At 39.3% G+C, this 16,540-nt stretch overlaps 2 protein-coding genes across 6 annotated transcripts; one reads left to right on the top strand and one right to left on the bottom strand.

Annotated features, from left to right (window-relative positions):
- Window positions 1-457: 457 nt before the first annotated feature.
- Window positions 458-14,170, bottom strand: mettl25 (methyltransferase like 25). 5 transcript variants are annotated; one of them, XM_023349804.1, is made up of 12 exons: window positions 13,869-14,170; window positions 13,018-13,191; window positions 12,788-12,891; window positions 12,104-12,658; window positions 11,704-11,851; window positions 7,600-7,697; window positions 6,624-6,653; window positions 6,039-6,112; window positions 4,491-4,584; window positions 4,061-4,135; window positions 3,412-3,483; window positions 458-1,149 (listed from the first exon to the last, which is right to left on the bottom strand). In XM_023349804.1, exons 1-12 carry the CDS (start codon window positions 14,083-14,085, stop codon window positions 1,042-1,044), a joined length of 1,749 nt encoding a protein of 582 aa, XP_023205572.1. In that variant the 5' UTR covers window positions 14,086-14,170; the 3' UTR covers window positions 458-1,041. The 5 variants fall into 5 exon arrangements, 2 of the variants coding, with proteins under 2 accessions (XP_023205572.1, XP_014326835.1); XM_014471349.2 differs by having other exon boundaries at window positions 13,018-13,188; window positions 13,869-14,105; XR_002754230.1 differs by lacking the exon at window positions 4,491-4,584 and having other exon boundaries at window positions 1,134-1,149; window positions 13,869-14,105.
- A 303-nt stretch (window positions 14,171-14,473) lies between these two features.
- ccdc59 (coiled-coil domain containing 59) lies at window positions 14,474-16,515 on the top strand. Its single transcript, XM_005805915.3, has 4 exons — window positions 14,474-14,640; window positions 15,100-15,430; window positions 15,776-15,884; window positions 15,966-16,515. The coding sequence occupies exons 1-4, from the start codon at window positions 14,493-14,495 to the stop codon at window positions 16,128-16,130; spliced, it is 753 nt and encodes a 250-aa protein (XP_005805972.1). The 5' UTR covers window positions 14,474-14,492; the 3' UTR covers window positions 16,131-16,515.
- The last annotated feature ends 25 nt before the right edge of the window (window positions 16,516-16,540 follow it).

Genomic DNA, 16,540 nt, shown 5'->3' with positions numbered 1-16,540 from the left:
AATGATTCAATGGTGAATACTGAAACAGAGCACATAAAATTTATGCCAATTAAATTATTTTATTGTTTAAAATTCACTTTTCCGTTACTAAAACTATGCAACTCTAGTCAGTTTATTTTAAAAGTTTTGAGCCGTTAGCCTCTGGGAAGGTTTCTTTTCACATCTACCCTTTAGTTGGCTCTATACATCTTCCAAACAAATTTGATCTGCTTCAGTTTTCCCTTGGCAGAAAAGAATGCCCAAAGCATAATGCTGCCGCCACAATATTTTACTGAGGGAATGTTTATGTATATCATTTTGGTCTCGTCTGATTAAAAGTCTTTCTTTCACATGTTTGCTTTATTCCCTTGGCAAACATCGGAGTCCTCCACAGCACAGCTGTATTTATGTTGAAATTAAGCTACACAAGTGGAGTCCCCTAAATAATTAGTATGAAATACAACATATAAATTATTACATTTTCATTATTTTTATTAGTATAAAAAACATGAAATATTGTCCTTTTACTTCACTATGGTGTGCTAATTTGAGTTAGCATACCACATACAATCTCAACAAAATGATTCTGATGGTTTAAAGATGTACAAGTCGTGCACATTATAAAACCAATAGGAAAGAAGTGAATAAGTTGCATTCAGCCTCAACTTATTTCTCAACCTTAACTAGAAATGGGTTTTCCAGATGTGCCCAAAGTTCACTCAAATCCCCAAATACCCCCAATTCCCTGAAGGGTCCTTTAAAACAAGTTTTCTTAAGAGTCCAGTGACAAAAGGCTGCAAAATACATAATTCAAATCACACAGGCTTCACAGATCTTCCAAGTATTTCAAAGTAATAGAAAACTGCAAATGTTTCATGTATGTGGCCCATCGGAGGCAAAATACAAACTTGAGGGTTGAAATGCATATTGATTTAAATCAATGTATCTAATTAAACTAGGAGGTAATGATGCACTACAATAGTCGTTTTCAAGACAATTATAGACAATCATATATAAATATAATCTAAGTGTATCATCTCCATGTGGATATGCATAAGTGTCTCAGCTTTTTAGTTTCGTAGAATGACTTTTAAGTCCGACGACGGCGTAGCATCTAGGAGACAGCAGGGGGTCGAACAGCTGAACCAATGCAGAGAAGGACACACCCTCCTACAGGACAAAAGAAACACACATTTCATACAATGCCTGGCTAAAGTATAAACCACGAGTCCTGGTCATGAAGCATCACACGCATAGTTCTTGACCAGGACTTTGATAAACTTGCCAAGGAGGTACTTCAGTTTTTTGATTCAAGTGTAAGAGCAGGAATGCATCCAAACATTCCAGAACATCGGCTCTCGAGGACTGGAGGTGCAGACCGTTAGGGCTGGATGATCAGGGTGGTTCAGTGTTAGCTTTCCAACGCACTGAGATTTGCCAAAAAAACTGGTCTCATTCCAACAGAACACCTTTGTCCACTTGCTTGTTGTGCCCCATCGGTGGTTTGTAGAAAATTGCCAAAGGCCAGATTTGTGCAGGATAAACATTCATGCTGACAGGTTTTCCCTCCTGAGCTCTGTGCCTCTCCAGCTCCTCCAGAGTTACCATGAGGTTAATAGTTTTAGGTGAATGGCCACATTTTGGTACCTTTGTGTCAGTTCAGCCTTTTTGAAAAGATGAACTGAATACTGAGACAAACCTTTTTCCTGACTAATATTCTCCAACAAACACACACATTGCAAATGCATGGAACACTTTTTAGATGTTTGTTGGTGTTTTGTTTTTTTTAGAAAAAGAACAAAACAAAACATTTTTCACCCTACATATTTCCCACTTGCAGACTCTTTTTTTTTTTAAAAAAAAAAAGAAAAATCACGTAAAATAAACCTTTGGCAAAGCACTATAATTTCTGTTCTGTGTGGTGTTTATCTTAGAGGACATTCCAAAAATTGGTTTAGAGTGAACTCCTGTTTGTGTGGAAGAACACTGCTTGCATTTGTCGTGTCTATAACTAATGCAACAGAAAATTTACTAAATACCTCAATCTGTCAGTGTTGGGTTGCATAAGTTTGGCTTCGCGTGATTCTGAACTCATCACCACATGGATTACATTACTGTGCTTCTATCATCATCGTTTTCATCCTCGAGGGACAGCCTTCAGCCCAGACCGGTGATGTTGATGTTACGTAGTTTGATTACATGACCCTAATGAGGAGGTCCATCTGACACATTAACCGCATGTAATCACCACTTCAAAGCTTTTCGGAGACTTCGTATCGCCTCACGATGACTCTGAGCAAAGATTAGCTTGTTGTGTTTGGCCTAGGAAACAGAAGACTGCGAAACTGCAGGCTGCGTTCAATTTGGCTGACACCTATATTAATGTGAGTGGTCCTGATTTCGGCTGACATCTCTGCATGTTCGCTTTAATCATTGGGGAGGCGTATTTCAAAATCCCAATCAACGAGCTGTAAGAGCCAATCACAAATGATGAGTCCAGCTGAAACGTAATGAAAGGAAATCAGAGCTGGAGCACTGCTTGGGTGATCAAATCAGCTGCGTTTGTTGCTCTATTTTCATCTAATTTTTTCGATTGTTTTGTTCTTTTTTATTTATATCCGAAGATCCCTAAAAAGCAGTTGCGTACTTTCCAGCAGCCATTTTAAAAAAAAAATCTTACTTGTGCAGTTCCAGTGGCTAAGAGAAAAGGACGTTTTATGTCAAGTAAAACGGGAAGTCATGAAAAGCAAATTAAATATCTCTAGGCAATCAGACTAAAAACAGTAAGCATTTTAAATGCTTCAGTAAGACTTATTTTGTATAAATTAATACAGTAAAAAAAAAAATCAAATAATGGTATTTTTTTCCACTACAAATACATTCAAATTAATGTGAAATATCACTTCAGGTTGTCTCATTATTATTTGTCAGGGTTTTTACATGGCTTTTCCAGGGATTGCAATGAATTTTTTTTAATACCAGAGAAACATATTGAGTAGCTATGAAATGCGTTTTTGAAATCATTTGTTTCTTATGAGTAAAAAAACTATCTGGACTTTCTCCCTTGTTATTTCAAGAATTAAGTGAAACTTATCTACATTTCTTAGAACATGGAGTTTAATTTAACTAGTCACACCCAAGCCTGACAACTGTCTGACCTGGAGAACAAAGGGTTGGTGCTGGTGTAAGTCTTGGGTTGCTTTGCTGATTCAAAACTTGGACAACATGCTGAAATTGGTGGAACCATGAAATCTGAATCAGAGGCTTTGTGTTGACCTTAGGCCGGTGGTTTGTACTAAAACCTCTTATATTGTTTAGTAATTCTGCCAATAAGAGTCAATGAAAATTCATTCGTTGTAATAAAAAAGACTCGCGGCCAGATATTTGAAACAACTGCTGTTTTACACAACCTAAAAGAGACGGACACATTACCTGTTCTTTCAGGTAGCAGAGACGATCCAGCAGAATCAGACCCTCGATGCATGGAGCAAGGGCCACCTTCAGCTGCAGAAAGGAAGACGTGTGGAGTGAAGCTACGGTTAGTGAAAGGAGCTTTTTTGAAGTAGTTTAAATGTTCCTGTGAGTCACTCCCTTTAGCTCATGTCTTGTTCTGACATTTAACATAAAACAGCTCTGTGACTTGTTCCCATCCCATTGCTAGCGTGCAATCACCCCCCAAAAAACAAAAAAACAATAGTGCTTTATGTCCGGAAAGTAAATTTGTATTGTGGCTGACACCATAATTAGCAGCCTCGGGGAAAACAAAACCAGGGCTGGTTTTCCTCCTCAGTTCAATTTTAGTCACGCAATTCCCCACAGATCTATAATTTATTTACAATTTGCAGGAATTAAAATACTTTACACCAAATTCCCTGAATTTTTGTGGTGGAAATGGTACAGCGTTTACGACAAAAATAAACCCCTAGATGCCATACGAGCTGTGAATGGTTGCAGGCTTCTTAGACATTTTCACGTCCGAGCTCTATGCATTTCACAGTATCACATTTCCAAACTCTCAGCCTTTTTTACCCCAATCGTAAAATACGAATCTCCGTAGAAACCCTGGGTGTCGTCTGCTTACCATGTTAAAGGCGTGCATCTCGTCCATCCGTGCTTTGTACGTGTCGTGGTAGCTCTGAATGTCACTGTCACAAAGCTGCAGAGGAAGAAGTCAAACAATGAGGGCGTGGAATATGTAGCTAAAAGAATTTTAAAAATTGTTTTTTTGAGAGAAGACAGTGAGTGAGGCTCGTAAATTGTTTACAATTTTTAGGACTTGTGAGAAACAGATAAAAATACGTCATGCTATTCTGGGGCAAACCAGATTTTGGCTTGCCAGCCTTGCGAACCATGACAGCATCTTTACAGCTTGCTGAAATAATACTTCGGCTCCTATATACAGTTATAAATCTCAACCTGGTGGTGGAAATGTGAAATGGATGTTTGCTATGTTTCCAGGAGTTTGTTTCGGGAAAGCGTTGTAAGATGAATGTAGTAATTGTGCGTCTGACCTTTGAGTCATCCAGCTCCAATCGGTGCAGAGCTCGCCGAACGTAGTCCACAAATGATTTTGCTTTGGAATAAACATTTCCGACCCGCTTCTCGCTGTGGAGCAAACACACTATTTCTCAGTTCTGGCACGCTCGGACAAACAAACCTGTCACTCCTTCAATGTGTCCCCAGTTTCGCTTTAAATCACACTTTGGAAATCAAGCCCTACCAAAGGGCTTAACAATGATGAATAGCTTATGTCTAGCGGGGGGAAGTAATGGATATTCGATGCTAATGGCTGTCGTTAAACTGAGGTTCAGAGGGCAGGAAGGGCTCAGTGTCTTTTAGGAATATTTGATCTTGTCTGCAGCATAAACATTTGATAAGGACTGAACTGAGGTCAGCTGCATTTCCCTCAATTGTTCCCGGATGAAATCTTGCAGTGGGAAGACGTATTTTCACACCAACTGAAAATGTGAACTTTTAAAAGGCATAAATACACCTGATTTATTTTTTTTTTTTGGAAACGTTGTGATATGCTTCAATAATTGGCTTTAATTTGAACTGTATGTGTTGAAATTAAGACCTAACCCTATAATCTGTAATTGGTTAACACATATCCAAAGCAAACATTTCTTTGGATATGTGTTATCCAAAGATAACACATATCTTTGTGGCAAAATGCCATATCTGTACACATTTACAGCTCTTAGTACTGAGCACGAGGCTTGGAACACCTGATCTGTTCAACTTCTTTTTACTAAGTTCTGTATGTGCTTATTGAATGACTGTACTTGTATTAGGATTGTATTTGAAACATAATCAATTACAAATTTATTGATGGAACTTGACTTAATGTCGTGTTTTGATTGTTGATTCTATGTTGCTTTGTGTTTCTGTGTCTGACATGATGTAAAGCACTTTGAAATGCCTTGCTGCTGAAATGTGCTATAAAAATAAAATTTGATTGATTGATTGATTGTGCTGGACCTACCATCAAGATGAAGAAGTAAAATTAACGCTCACGTTTAAAGGCACTGGACTCTATTACTGTTAGCTCAACTTGTTTATACTGATAAAATTCTTCAAAGGTTTGATGGTTGGAATGATAAGTGTGTTATGGTACTGCAAAAATGAAGGAAATCATAACTGGCTAACACCTAAGATTAGTGACATGAAGAGCATTTTGATCAAAGCTAAACAGCCTGTAATTTCTCGCATTTCTATCTCATTGCAGCTGTTTATAATTTTAAGAACGTAACAGACGACTGTCAACACTTCCAAGCTAATCTTTGTTTCAACAGGGTTATTTTCAACTCCACGGTCTGGTATAATTCATGGCGCGCTCCATAACTGACTACATGTGGCTTTTGTTTGCAAGTCTCGGTTCATTTGAACTCAAACAAACCAGAAACAAAAAGTTTTCCGTTTTGGTTCAGTGCAGTAAAAGCAAGCCTTTTGGACCGCTTTGAAAGCTCGATGCCTGCTCTGTTCTGCGTCCCGCTCACAATTTTAACTATTGCTGTGACCGCCGGTCACACAAAATGTCCTAAATTGCTCTGTGTTACCTTTTATAGGAGCTGTAGTGGTCCCTCAGAATAACATGAAGCACTGCTCGGTAGAACAAAGACTCCATCTGAATCTGAAGCAAAAAGATAAAGCGCTTTACTGTGATGTTGCTCCAAACGGTGAGTCAATATTTCGGACACTTCCCCAAAAGTTAATGCAACACCAGCAGGCAATCAAGCCTGCTTTTGGATTCGTGCCTCTGCTCCAACGGTAATAATCAATCTTTCCGTGATTGCATTAATATTTATAAACATTCCATATTAATGGCAGCGGGTATCATGTGTCGAAGTTGGCCCGCAGCCTCTTAGCTCCATGTTTTTGAATAAATACACCAAAGTCAATCAGTGACTTAAAACAACAGCAGCAGCATTAATGGACTGATTGTTTAAATGCATGCAGATCTACAGCAATGATGGAGAGCAGCTTGGGAGGTTATTAATTGTGCATGTTTGTGGTTTGAAATGAGCTGATGGATTTGTTTAGTTAAAAGTAATGATAGATCCGCAGCGGTTGTTTCCATTCTTGTGTGACGATGACTTTTAGTTTAACATATTGAGAATGATAAGTAGGAATGCTTTACTTACACCCTGGCCAAGTGAGACTCGCTCCAGTGCCTGTTTTGTAGTAGGAAGAAGAAGAGGAAAAAAAGGATTGTTATAATGAAGTGTGTTCTGGTAGGGGAAACATTTTTTGTAGACACAAGGGGGAAAACAAAGCAGTGCTGAACTGAAACATTATGACCACCTCTAACTTAATATGCTGATGACGGCTCATGGACAGCTGCTAAATTGGCCGTAGTTTTCCTTCAACACTCCACCCATGCAGTACACCAGACCCTCAGCACATAACCTCTGACCAATGTAAACTAACAGTTGGTCAGAGGTTTTTTTAGGTTTTAAAATCCTCATTTTGACTCCTCCACACATGTTGTGGCTCTCAAAGGTGTACGCAAGTTTTTGTGGTGTAAACAAATGAGGCCATGATAAATAATTTTAAAACTTGTGTAGATGATTATTATTATGTTCTGAGCAATCAATAAAATCTCTTGAAAACACAAAGAAAAATAGCTGCCATAACCTGGATGCGTAAATGTGCCAACATTAAAACGGATATTTTATTGAATTCATTTTCAGAAAAAAAAACAAAAAGTTGTTTTTCTGGAATTAAAAAGAAAAATCTTAAATAAATAAGAAAAAAAAAAGTAAAATAAAGCTAAAAAAAGATAACTTCTCGATGCCATTGTGCATGGATCTTTTGTACCAAACTTTGCTTTTCCAGAGCTCTCCATGCCAACTGTCAGATAAGAATAGTTTGCCTTATGTCAAACTCACTCAGGTCCTCCCTGCTGCCCATTTCCCCTGCCCACCGACCACAAGAACTGAGTCCCCACTTTCACCAGCCCATAAACAGCCACATAACATAATAATTAAAAGAGTATTAGCTTCATCTGTGGGTGATGAAAACGGTCTTGGCTCATCGCCGCTCTTCACTGTCAGCTTGAGGGTTCTGCTAACAAAGACGTGCCTGACAACACACATTTCTTTGTGTCATCGCACTCACCAAACATGCTGACATCCTGGCGTTCCTGCCGCAGAAACAGGACTGATTGCGGAGGTACTGACTCAGGGGGAAACCACACGCAGTCTGCAACGGTTTCTCTGGCAGGGAAGAGATGGAGATAAACTCGAGTTTGCTGACTGAGCATTTGGGCTCTGAAATGTTGTTCCACTAATGTGATTCCTCGTTAGAAAAAGGGCAAAATTGCAGCTTGCATCTGCGCATATTTGCGTCACCTCAAGCAATCCTGAACAGGAGGAACAATAGTCCTTTTCACTTGCATTGCAATCTAAAACAACAATGTATTTTATTGCAATTTGTTGTTGCAGTAAATCGCAACAATGTACAAAAGTTCAACTATGTAATCTTTTGCGAGACACTAAATTGTATTATTTTACAATGGCAGGTTTTTATTTTTCATCACAGCAAAGTTGTGATTTATTTACTGCACTGAATACAGAAATGTAATCTTAGCAGTGATCCCACAAACACAAATATTTATGCATTTCAGTCCCAAGATGAAATTCGGTTATAATCCACTTAATTCTACATAATGTGTTTTCTAAAAGGAATCAATATTCAGGAGGGAAAAACAGTTAACTTCATTTGAGGTCCAAATGATTTGTTTGCATTGATTTTACAGCAGAAATGGCAAACTTTTTCAATCTGCTCTGCTTTTAAACTTTAAAAATATATTCATAGTCTGAGGTGCATAACCTAAAAGAGAAAACATTTCAAATTTGCATTAAAAACACACAAAATTCACAATTATGACATGCATGAGCCTAACCAAACTTAAACAGTTTGAGGAAAACTTCATATGTGAAAATGTATATGTTTGTGAGGTTGTAGAAGTTTTTAGCGTTATGAACCACATATTTCGGAGCAAGGGCGTTTCAAGAGCCTTCACATACATACATATTTCAAATGGGAGGGTAGTGGGTGTTGCTATCTGATGGCCTGACATCCTTCTCATGTCATTTCTAAAAGGGGTCAGTGGCTGAGGGCGAGGAACGGTGCATGCAGAAGGATGCTGTGTAAGGAGGTACTAATAGCATACTGCTTTCATGTGCGGCTGCGGTCAGGTTAAACTGTTCCGGACACATAATCACATTAGCAGCCACGTTAACTTCCCCCTCTGCCCAGCGTATGACCTGCTGACACAGAAGCTTAGAAACAAATGGAAAGGAGAAGCCCTCTTCTCCCCCACCCGTCTGAATGTTAGAGGTAGAGCAAAACGGATACCAAGCGTTTATTTTTGGCTCCATGTTTGCAAATGCAGGATTTTTAAATGTTTTTTCTTGTTTGGTTTACATGGAGATAAGAAAAACCTTGTTGTGACAGCTTGTTGTGGTAGAGGAGTGGCAAAACCAACTGCTTAAGAGGCAGACCAGCTTACAAACTGAGACCACGCAGAATGTGGTGTGCTTGGTTAGCCATTAGCCAGGAAAGTCTAAGAGCTGACTTGCTGGAAATAATAACACCACTATGTCCTTTGCTATTTTTGATTCCTTGGATACCTTTATGGACTATTCATAGCTGCAAGTACAATGGAAACATCTATTCCTGCAAGTAAGAGTTCTTAGGTTTTGACCATCACCATAGCAACATGTCTGGTTATACTAGCCTACAGACTACCAACCCTTCTTGAATAATGTCAAAAATCGTTAAGGAATAGCTTGAGAAGAAGTATAAGTTTAAGACATTGATTTGGTACCAAATTAATCGGATCTATGAGCAAACATCCAAACATCCATCTATGGTATGTACTGTTCCAGGGGTCTGCAACATGGGGCTCCGGGGCCACAAGTGGCTCTTTGGACCTTGCACAGTGGTTCTTAATAGTTGTGGCCAAAAATTAAAAAGAACCAACTAGTATTTTTAAAATTAGATATAACAAATGCAGTTGTTCTTTGTTTGTTTGGTTTTTTTTAACCAGTTTCTGAGTTTATTCTTTGTAATATTTGCATTGGAATTCCACATAAAAACGATTGGTCATTACGTTAGAATCTGTGCATTTTTTATTTTTATTTTTACATAATTTTCCATCCCAGAGAGAAAAAAATTCATCCTCTTACTAAATTTTATTTTAATCTTTATTTTAAATCTGAAAAATAGACAGAAAACAGTGCTTCTTTAAAAAGGACAACATTTCTATAGCAAATATTTATCTAAAATTATAAGTTGTCTTTTTTGTTTTTTCAAAAAGACGTGTGACATTTGCGACTTTAACTGAGTTTTATTTGACTGGCCTGAGAGTAAAATTGACCCGTTAGGTTGTAAACGCTGCAGACTCCTCTGCTGGACTAACAAGTGTGAAACACGGAGCTCCCACCTGGCAGCTTCCAATACAAGGACCAGCTGCTAACTTCAATCAGAGCTGTTATGGAAGCATAAAGTGAGACCGACACAGAATAATCCGAATGTTCATAATGTTATGTTTAATTGGTGCAAAAGCAATAAAAAAGGTAAATGTCTGTTATCCTGTAAGAGCAGGTGTTGTTGCTTTTGTGAAATGCTATACTGATCCCAAATGAGGTAATCTCCATGGATAATGTCATTTAACGGAATTGCATAAATTCCAAACCGGCAGCCTAAATAAACACATAACCTTGTGCGATGAAGTGTTTCAGCTTTCTAAATCCTTCTTAGGAAAGGGTGGGCCACCATGGGAGCTGGCCTGCAGCCCACACTGCAAGAGTGGGCTGCAGGCCTCAGTTAAAAAAGTGGCAAAGTGTGGAACGGATTGTTTTTAATTGGCTGAGATGGTATCACTTTCAGGTTTCTGATGTTCAGACGAGCTCTGATGATGTTGGTGTGGAAAGTCAAGTTCTTAACAAGAAGAGAGGCTGCTGTAACAGCAGGAAGACACATGTAGACAATTTCACACCGAATAAACTAGAAACTGAAGGAATATACAAAACCTGGCAGATATCAGGCTCCCAAATTAAGAGGCAGCGAGACGAGTTCAATTCAGAGTGCAAAAGATGAGTAACAATGAATTCCTTCACACACAGAAGCTATAGAATGGTTTCCTTTGACTCAGTTTCCTCTCCAAGTACAAAGGTTTTGAAATGCAGAACTTTCAGCAGCCGGCGCTGTAACGACTCTAACCGTTGAATCCTGGAGCTCAATATGACCTGTAGATTAGGAACTTGGCTCAGTCGCTTCCCTCTCAGTGGAATATTTGACTTGTTTCCCACAAAAGCCACACTGAAATGTTTATGTGGTTTGTGTAAAATGAAGGAAGGCGATAGTTCAGAGTGATAATATCAGAGAGTACAGGAGCTATGAGCTAAAGCTAAAACAAAACGCCGCAACGAAATGTGACAAAATGTCCAGATACAAAAACAAAACTGTTCTAATTAGGCTTTCTTTTCAGAAGAATTTAGCAGATTTTTTTAAAAAAGCAAAAAGCTAGCATTTTAAACTAACATGATGCATTAGCCGTCAGCGCAGTTTGTGCAGTTAGTATTGCTAGGATAGCTGTCTGTGTGTATTCCTTAGAGAGAATGTACCATTACCCCTGAGATGTACATGTTTAGCATGTTCTTCATTGACACAAAGCAGTAGTTAATACTTCAAAAGGTTAAAACAAGCAAAACTTGTGCTCTGTTCTGTCTTCCCGTTATCTGATAAAAGTCTTGCTCTCTCTTGATCTCTGGCAGCTTCATGTTCATGTTGGCAGCAACATGAAAGTTGACGACGGTGTTTCTTACAGCCTCTCACGTCTCTGTGCTTCCTCCAGCTTGCATTTGTTGCACCAGATTAACACTAAATCTTACAAAACTTGAGTCTTCTACAGTCAGTAACACCATCAACACTGAAAGTGTTGCTGTCATGTGCGACCTAGAAGAGCTTAGTATGACTTGACCTTGAACTGCCTGAAATTCAATCTTTTTTTATTGAAGAAAGGCTGTGATTTGATTTTATATATATATTGTGAATGTAAAACTGACAACATATTTTCATGTTCTATTTGAATTGAACATTTCTTCTGTGTTTTATTCCCATTTTATTGCTTTATTTAGGGTATCAAGGCACTGGTTGGCCCCAGGCATTCCTTCAGATTTTTGTGTGTGTGTGTGTGTGTGTGTGTGTGGTTACCCTGTCCGTCCGGGTTAAACTCCTCAGACAGCAGGTGATAGCAGCAGCCCACGCCGCAGACGGCAGACAGCTCCGGCTTCGCCACAAACATCCTCAGCGTGCTCGCAGCCAAGTCGCCACACGTGTGCAGGCCGACCATGACAGCTTCCTGGAGTTTGGTGGAAAACACGCAGGGCAAAAAAAAAGAAGAAAACAGAGGATGAGGCGGAGGAGAACGGGAGAAGATCGATGGTAGAATTTATTGACGATGACAATGGCAGTCACACCACTGACTCGCTCGCTACTCCAGCAGGTGAAAGTTTAGACGCTGCTGTGGGAGTCAAGTTTGCTACTAACCCATATGGTTTCCTCTACCTTACACACAATAAATGCATTCTCAGAATGTTTTTTTTTGTCTCACCTCCAGCTCAGTGATGAGATCCCGCAGCTCAGTTTCTGACGTGACATAAGACGTGAGCGGTGAAAACACGCCGTCGGCGCCCTCTCCTCTGCTCCGAGCTTTCTTCTCCAGGTTCTCTCTCTTCCTCCTCTCCCTCTCCTCCACACTGAGCTGACTTGGAGGAACTCTGGGGGATGGATGCTGAATCACATCTGCCGACAGAGCGCTCAGAAAGAGCTCCCCTGCTTCTGGACAGAGCTCCGACTGAGTTTCTGCAGCCGGAGCGTCTACTGACACCCCTACATCCTGCTGAGAGCCACTTCCCGCTAAAGCGTCCCCGTCCTGATTCAGCCCAGGTTTCCTTTCCACCGTTTGAGGCGAGGATTGGGGCTCCGCTTGGGTCTGTGCTGCTTTTGAGCGTTTCTGGTACGCTCGTGAGAACTTCTTGAGCTTCCTGTTCCTCTCCTGAGCACCATGCGTGTTAGTGCTGGAGGAGTCAATGCCGAACACCTGGAGGCCGTACTGCAGCGACAGGAAGGAGCTCAGGTAGCCCTTCCCTGACCCCACGTCTATCACCTAGAATTCAGTAAGTATTTTTATAATGTTTCCTTTCTTTACAATTATTCAAAAACCAATTTCAATAAAAACATGTATATTTCACTTTATATTTCAAATAATTACATGAATAAACTTGCATTACTCTACCTGTTTGACTCCACAATGCTGGGTCAAACAAGCCACCACCTTAGACATGCACTGGACTTCATGGGATTTCTTTGAGTTCATAAACTCATCTGGCTCCAGTTTATCTGTTACAAAGAAAAATCCAGGTTAAAAAATGTTGCTTGAGCTCCCCCCCAAAAACCTTCATCATCTGAGCTGAACGTTCGTGGACAATCGTCTACTGGTTTTGTATTCTTAGGAAAAAGCCCTACCGGTTTCTGCACACTCCAACTTGCTGCCTCTCAGGCTCTGCAGCAGCTCATCCCTGCTCACACACACTCCAAGGCCAGGAAGGGATTGGGCCTTGGCCTCCTCTAGCAGCTCATGGATGTCAACCAGCCGGTTTGAATGAATGCAAAACCCAAATGTGGTCCTGGAATGCTCTGCTGAAAAGGAAAAACACAAAGTGATACTAAGTTTTAATATTTATTTATTTATTGTCTATTTAAACTGGAGAATTCCATTTGAAAGTGCATCTACCTTCAATAATTCCCAGCTAGAGCAGCTATGATAATGTCAATTAAGGTTGCAGCCAATTAGGAATGAATGATTTTGTTTAATTTTGTTTATAATAATAAAACATGTCCTGATGTTGCCAAATAATGAAACCTTAATGCATAATAGGTCCTCTGAAAGCTTATTTATCTGCTTATCATCTGTTGGTGAAAACGATGGAGAGTCTCCAGCTCCTTTCCAGCTGACCTATTGTGCAGTAAGAGTCGGTCATGATAACTGGAAGAGCTAAAGAGATTCACAGTCCAGGTGAGAGAATGTGTCAAAATCAATGGTGTTAGTTATAAACTCAAATACGGCTTCTGTGGAAGAAGTAAAGAGTTCAGAAGTCCAAATGTTCAGACCTAAATATGTGGAAAGAAAATGTCAAGGTTTTTATTTGTATATTAAAAAAAATGTAACATTTATGCGCTATTATATAAAACACGTTTTATTTATTTTGTATTTTTTGTTTTGTTTTAACATAACAATGTGAGAAAAAGTTCAAGGGGAATTGGCACTTTTGCCAGGCATGCACTGTTTCTCTCTCTGACGTCTTGTCTGTATTTACCCTTTTCTTTGTGTTCTGGCGCTCCCTGCTGGTCGCTACCGGAACTGACTGCTGCCAGGACCTCTTGTGGCGTCACGGCAATGAACCGCTTCCACACGTCGTGCGTGTAAAACTCGACTGTGTGAGCATTAGCGATGGCGAGAGTCCCCGACAGGAAGCGCTTTACTTCATCTATCCGCCGCTGAATTTCTGTAAGGCTGCAACAGGAAGATTTCATTTTGAAAAGCGATTTAAAGAGAACCTCAAAAGCATGTGCACTGTTTCCTTCTCATGACGACGTAAACCAAGTCGTTAGTAGTCAAAAACAGTAGTCGATGACTCGAGGCTCTTTCTTCATGCTTTTGGTTTTAATATTTTCCTGATATAAAAGCTTACATTTTATGGGTCAGTACAACGTAGAAAATATTTCATTGTTAACATTTAAACGCCAATTATCTCGTAATTAACAACAGTGGTCATTCTGAAGAGTGTCATCTATCCGTAATCGATTATTCCTGCCTGGCTGAACTACGTCACCACGCAGCGTTAGCAAACAGGAAAACAGCATGCGGCCTGAGATTAACTAGCCAAAGTAGCATGAAAGATTTATAAACGTTCGGTTTTTCGTGATAATTAAGTTTTCAAATGGCGCCGACGAACCAGAAAAGAAAAAACGACAAACCTCAAATTAAAGATGGCAATTTTAGGGAAGAAAGAAAAGCGTCAGGTGGGGTAAACAAGAAAAAGAAGTGGATCCCACACAACAAAATGTTTGAAGGCAGCGTTAAAGAAGGTATGTGGTGTCTAGTTTGTTCTTTTTTCTATATTACTTAATTTATTAGCCAACCGTTATTGGGTAATGTAGATTTGGACTCATTTGTAGAATAAGATAAAACGGTGTATAATGACAATGTCTTGGTATGCAATTCATTCCCCATACTTGGTTACGTTCCAACCACAAACTTCAGTGTTTATTCATGAATGTATTTTTTATTTCTTTTGAATATAGCTGATTACACGTCTACAGATTGTTAGTTTTGTTAAATTTGAACGTTTACTGTTCCATTTTAACACTTGGAATATTCATTTATATAGACCAGTTTCAAACTCAGGCTCTCTAGTGCTTATGCTGTAGCTTTTAGATGTGTGTTTGAATGCCCCTGATTTCTTTTCCAAACTTTAAAACTATTCTGACACCTAAAGAAATTCAGAATAAGTGTTAAAACTTGATCATGTTTTTTTCCCCCATCAGGTCAAGGGTTTGCTTTTAAGAAAAAGGAGAAAGTCAGACATGAGTACAACAAACTGCTGAGAAGGGAGCGTAAGAAGAACCCCAAGGCCGATGTGGTGTACAAGGAGGAGTACCCAGAACACCTCAAGCATCTGTACCTGGCGGAGGCTGAGCAACTGAGGAAGCAGGCTTGGGAAAACAGAGTGAACAGGAGCAAGCTAAGAATGAAAGGGCAGATGAAGGATGGAACTGAAAATAACGCCGTTGTTGCTGACACAGACTTTGCTGGAGGATCTGAGCTGATGGACTCTGCTTCTGGGAACCCTGAGCCAACAACATCGGAGCAAGAAAGGTGACAGTTTGGTCCGTCATAACACAAATCCCATACCAGAGGTAGACAATCAGCAGTTTATGTTTCTGTGTTTTCAAGGAGTTTGGATGTAGTGTATTTGTCATATTTATTAGAAATATTCTTTGGCATGTAGGAGACGTCATTTATTTATACAAATGTGAAATGTTTCTCATTTAATTTGGGTTTACGCTATGTGTGGTTGGCACAAACTTAAGATTTTCTGTTTGTACTTTGTGGTATTTATTAGTGTGATGGAAAAAAAAGATCACGTTAATTATTTTAATTAAGAATAGGTGCTTCTGAATTTCTGAACATGAAATTAATCATGTTTACATTTCTTTTTAGTGTTCCAATAAGCAACCGCATGCGAAAGAAAATGCAACGGAAGACATCTTACCAAAAGACGAAGGAGGAATTTGAGAACGTTCAAGAAAAACGGAGACTAAAGAAAGAGGTGAAGCATATGCCTTACTTGTTTAATGCTGGAGGAATTTGCTGACCTTTTGTGACCTTCATTCGATTTCTTATTTAACAGGCATACCTGAAAAACAAGCAGCAGAGAGAAGAAGCCATTCAGAGGTACAAGCAGAAAAAAGTTGAGACTTTCCGCCTCCTGAGTCAGAAGACTAAGAAAGGACAGCCGAACTTGAACGTTCAAATGGAATATTTACTTCAGAAGATCCAAGGAACTGATAAATGACTCCTCTGCTTGAACTGATTTAACTGACTACCATTTAAAACCTGAAGGAGGGCTGTGATTTTACTCTGTTTGCCTGGAATGATTCTCAGCTGTAACTGAGGAAAACCTCTACATCTTATGTTTCAGGTTATTTTGCAACATTTGTGTGCAGAAGGACTGTCAAACCACCAGATGGCATTGTGGTTTGGAGATATGTTGTTTTTTTTTTTTTAAGTTTATTTCTTGTATAAAATAAAAGAAAAAGAAAGCATTTTTTTGTTCTTTAAACTAACAAAAAACTCATTGTTTTTGACCAATAACACACCAACAATCAACTCTTCAGTTGACTGTTAGTGTGCGATTTTACTTTTCCACTGCGAGTTAAATCATTAAACATTCAAGGAATTGTGGTTTTAATTTGCTGTCATCAA

The sequence above is a fragment of the Xiphophorus maculatus genome, chromosome 17 (genome assembly GCF_002775205.1).
Source record: "Xiphophorus maculatus strain JP 163 A chromosome 17, X_maculatus-5.0-male, whole genome shotgun sequence".
Lineage (NCBI taxonomy): Eukaryota > Metazoa > Chordata > Actinopteri > Cyprinodontiformes > Poeciliidae > Xiphophorus > Xiphophorus maculatus.
The sequence above is the reverse complement of the archived record's forward strand: the minus strand, read 5'-3'. Positions and strand labels throughout refer to the sequence as shown.